Here is a 4,291-nt window from a genome sequence, read left to right on the forward strand (position 1 = left end):
GACAGATGCTCACACACACACACACACACACACACACACACACACACACACACACACACACACACACACACACACACACACACACGCACACAAATGATTATACCTTTAAATTGATGCATATCTTCTGACCAGTGTCTCTTAGTGTGCAGACTTGCCTTAACTGTGTGCCAAACTTACTTAATGTTCCAAAAGTTTGTGTTTCCATTCGTTTTGTTTTGTTTTTTGCACGAACAATGAAGAAAATCTTGTGTAACTGTAACACTAGATCTATGGCTCAGTACTTCCATACAAACTCAACCTTGCGAGTGTGAGAATGTTGTAAACTATTGCTTATACGACTAAGTGTCTTCTAATGATATAATGATATACACGTAGAACAGGAAGGAAATAGAAAAGATAAAGACAAGGATGTATGCTTTATAAATGCTTTTTATTGAAAATCACATTGAAATTTCAAAGTTGATTTAAAAAATATAATAACATAACTCTTCCTCTAAAATTAAATCAATGTTCGACAAATTTAGGAAGTTTCATCTATCGTTTCAAGTCACCAAAGACAGTTTATACCATTTTTTTAATATTCTGAAAGCAAATGGCATCTTTTTGGCCTAAATGTAAGTAAAATAACAAGAAACGTTCCTAGTACCTGTAAATCCAGTTCTGGTGAATTCTATTTAGTTTTCATGAGAGTTTTCATCTTGCCAAAGACACCATGAACTCACGTTTATGCAATGCTTGGGTTTTTTTAAAGGGAAAGTATTATGAAACAAATTGATGACATAGTGACATTCAGCTGTGTGTGCCTTACGAAGGAAGTGCTTGAAACAATACGTAAAAGGAAAAGAACATTGACAAATAAGCAAATTTAAAAAGAAAATAGTAAATCACAATCACTCTATCATTGCATTGATTCAATAAATCACAAGAATTTGGGCGAGGGGTCAAAGGATGGGGGGACTGGGGGGGGGGTACATCGTTTCAAGGGCATACATTAACCAATGTTGCATTTAAAAAACAAATCAATAGTCAACATTTCTGTTACAGCAAGCATGAAAATGCAGACATAGAAAAATGTACACTACAACTGTCTACGATGTTTAGGTACTACTACCATCCGTTTCCTCCAAGACTTGGAAGTCCTGAGTAGCGCCTGCGGTAATACCGTCTTGTTTTCTCTTCTACTTTGATTGGGTTGTAGGCGTTCAGTTCTCTCTGCACCGGAGCTGGGCTGACGTTTGTAGAGCTGGTCTGGTTCTGATCCCAGAGCATGTTCATATACTGCGGACAGGAGATGGTTACATGATGTCAACTCAGTGATCACGGATAATTAATGACCGCAATATTCGTACTAAAGATGATTTTATAAGTTTTTGTTCACTTCAGGGTTTTTTGTTTTGTTTTGTGTTTTTTTGGGGGGAGGAGGATGCGAGGGTTCGCTTTCCCTTACTAAGGCTTTTTCTTTTCTTTTTTTTTTTGGGGGGGGGGGGGTGTAGTGTGTGACCATTTGTCCTCATGCATTAAGTTCCTAACATAACACCCAACCCACCCCAAACTCCATTTTCCGCTACAACCACGAAAAAAAAAGTTTCAGCTAAGTGGGGCCCCAACTTCATTTTTCATCACATCGATTTAAAGAAGGTTCAACTAAGTACAAGTAGTGTACCAGGGGTGGGGGGGGGGGGGGGGGTTACCTTGGAGACTCTGTTCGCGTGAGGGCTGAGTGTGTCCACGATTTCTCGGGCGTCGTTCATCAAAGGCTCCAGGTCGGGCAGTTGGTCAATCCTGTCCACACTGATGGGCAAGTCGAGGTCCAGCACGAGGACTCCTCTCTCCGGGTCGAAGACGGTGATGGGGTTTCTGTACGTGGAGTCCACTAATTCCTTCAGCTCATCCTCGATGATTTCTTGCAAAAGTTTCATGAGGGTGTGGATGTTCTTTTGCAGGTTCTCCTCGACCTCCCAGTAGGCGTATGCCCATTTGGCCTGATAGAAAAAATATGGAATTATGGTTTCTGGAGTCAAGAATTTTTCTTGTACCGACACTCAAACATAAGACGGACGCGAAGTTCTTAAACGAAGAAATACATGGAGATTTGCAGTATAAAAATATTTTTAAAAAACGCAAGAGAAATTGTTCCTAACTCAAGAAATACTTTTCTTGGACATGGGAGAAATGGAGATTGACTGTAAAAATACCAATTTGCAATGGCTCTATCCTTAAAACTATCTCCAAAAACATAATATGTCTTACTACCCTTTCCCAATCATTCTCTTTCTACTTCATCTTCCTGGCCTTTCCAGTAGTCAGACGTTGCTTCTCTGCTCTTTCTTCAAACAAAAAAAAACCCCTCACCTCTCGTCATTCTTCGTGCCTTTGTTGTTTAAATTCCAAGCCAGATTTCTATGTCCTGTACTCATATTCTGTTGGGTCTCCCCCTTCCTCTCTGGCTGTCTACATTTTCAGAATATGTTTCTTGGGTAAATCGTGGCGTTTGATATGCTCCCAAAAATTCTTTTTTAGTTCCTTTCCGTTCTGAGTGTTGGCATTTCTTTCCTAAATAAGTAAGCGAATGCAGCATTGTTTCAACAGTACAAAAATATGATACAGAAACAAACGGGGGAATTATGGATATCGCCTTATTGTCAGAAGATAAGCCTAGATAAATCTTAATGAGCAAAGACTAATAATAATAAGGATCATTCTTCACCTCTTGGTAAGCCTCATTGCCAGTTTTCTCGACAGCGTTCCTCACTCTCTTCGGAAGGACGCGGAGAGCGGCCTTTGAGTACTGGCCCAGGTTCATGTTTCCGACATAGCGGAGGTTGTCTCTCACAGAATCCTGCATCTGACCCACGTAGGAGGCGTAATCGATGTCACGAAGGTTGTCGATCCTCTTTCGGAGGACTTCGAGATTGGGATGGTTGTACAGGTCCTGGACGCTCTCTGGAAAACGGTTTGTCAAACGATTACGTTCAGTTGAAAGATCAGAAACGATCGGCTGCTATTGATAAAGGTAATGAAAGTGGAAACTTATAAAGCCAACAATCAAAATCAATAATCACATGAAAATGCTTTGAAATAATGCTCTTTAGTGACAAAGAGTGGGGTTGTTTTGTTGTTGCTTTTTGTTGGGGGGTTTTGGGGGGAGGGGGGGTGCTTGTTTTGGTTTTTGCTTTGTTTAGTTGTTTGTTTGTTGTTGGGGGTTTTTGTTTTTTGTTTTTTGGGGCGGGGGGGTGCTTTTTGTTTTGTCTTGTTTCGTTTTTTAAAAAGATGTTTTACATCCCCATAGACACAATCTAGATGATTCAGGGGGTTGGCTGCGCCCACTGTGCCTTTAAGGGTAAACTTGGGCTGATGGGATATAGGCCAACTCACAGTTAGGTAGGCTTACGCATTTGTTAAGTTCTCTTGGTAGCATACATAGTTAATGTGTGCCGAATTTCTGAGCTTCAAGTTATGGTAACCAGAAAAAAAGGAACCAGTCACACACACACAACATTAAAATGTAAAGTTCTTTCAGTAACATGTGTAGTTCACTTGAGCCACTTTTCAAAGTCTGAAGTTTATGAATAAAGCTGCAGTTGCCAGAAAAAAAGGAACTAGTCCTCTAGGTAAGTAGATCGTGAAACGGATAGATGAAATCTTATTAATTAAAAGGACATCAGTTATATCAGTAGAGGGGAAACACGGAATAGACATACATAGCGAAATCAGGGGGGCACGGATATCTTCTCGTTATGTGCGAATTTGGCTATGTAGGCTACATGTTTACGATACAAACTATGTACATGTAAATTGAAGAAAAAAATCGGGATCTGAACATCTGTTCAGTATGTGTGTGTGTGTTCGCGCCTGTGTGTGTGTGTGTGTGTGTGTGTGTGTGTGTGTGTGTGTGTGTGTGTGTGTGTGTGTGTGTGTGTGTGTGTGTGTGTGTGTGTGTGTTCGCTGTATGCTTTCCAGATGATTGCAACAACTTACTGAATGCTTCAGCAGATTTGCCGTTGACGTTGAGAAGCCTGGCGTCTGTCTCCCTCAGGTATTCAATGCTAGCGATGACCATCTGGTCCAGCTCCCTCAGGGCGTCACCGATAGCGTCAGCGAGGGCCTGTCTCACGAGTTTGCTCACGGGGTACTGTCTCATCTCCTCCAGTTTGTTCGACACGGCCTGTAGGGCGGAGCTGTAGCTCTTGGTGTACTTCTCGTTCAGTTTTCTTAGCCCATCGCTGTGGGTTTAATAATAATAACGATAATGATGATGATGATGATGATGATGATGATAATAATAATAATA

General features: G+C 41.0%; 1 protein-coding gene across 1 annotated transcript in view; it reads right to left on the minus strand.

Moving 5' to 3' along the window:
- Positions 1–411: 411 nt before the first annotated feature.
- LOC101854594 overlaps positions 412–4,291 on the minus strand; it is a gene marked incomplete in the record, with an annotated part of 46,397 nt that continues 42,517 nt past the window's right edge. Inside the window, 4 exon segments of the mRNA XM_035971447.1 lie at positions 412–1,278; positions 1,692–1,982; positions 2,708–2,943; positions 3,979–4,223. Of these exon segments, the coding sequence (XP_035827340.1) occupies positions 1,108–1,278; positions 1,692–1,982; positions 2,708–2,943; positions 3,979–4,223 (943 nt within the window).

Source organism: Aplysia californica, unplaced genomic scaffold (assembly GCF_000002075.1).
Source record: "Aplysia californica isolate F4 #8 unplaced genomic scaffold, AplCal3.0 scaffold00438, whole genome shotgun sequence".
Taxonomy (NCBI): Eukaryota; Metazoa; Mollusca; class Gastropoda; order Aplysiida; family Aplysiidae; genus Aplysia; species Aplysia californica.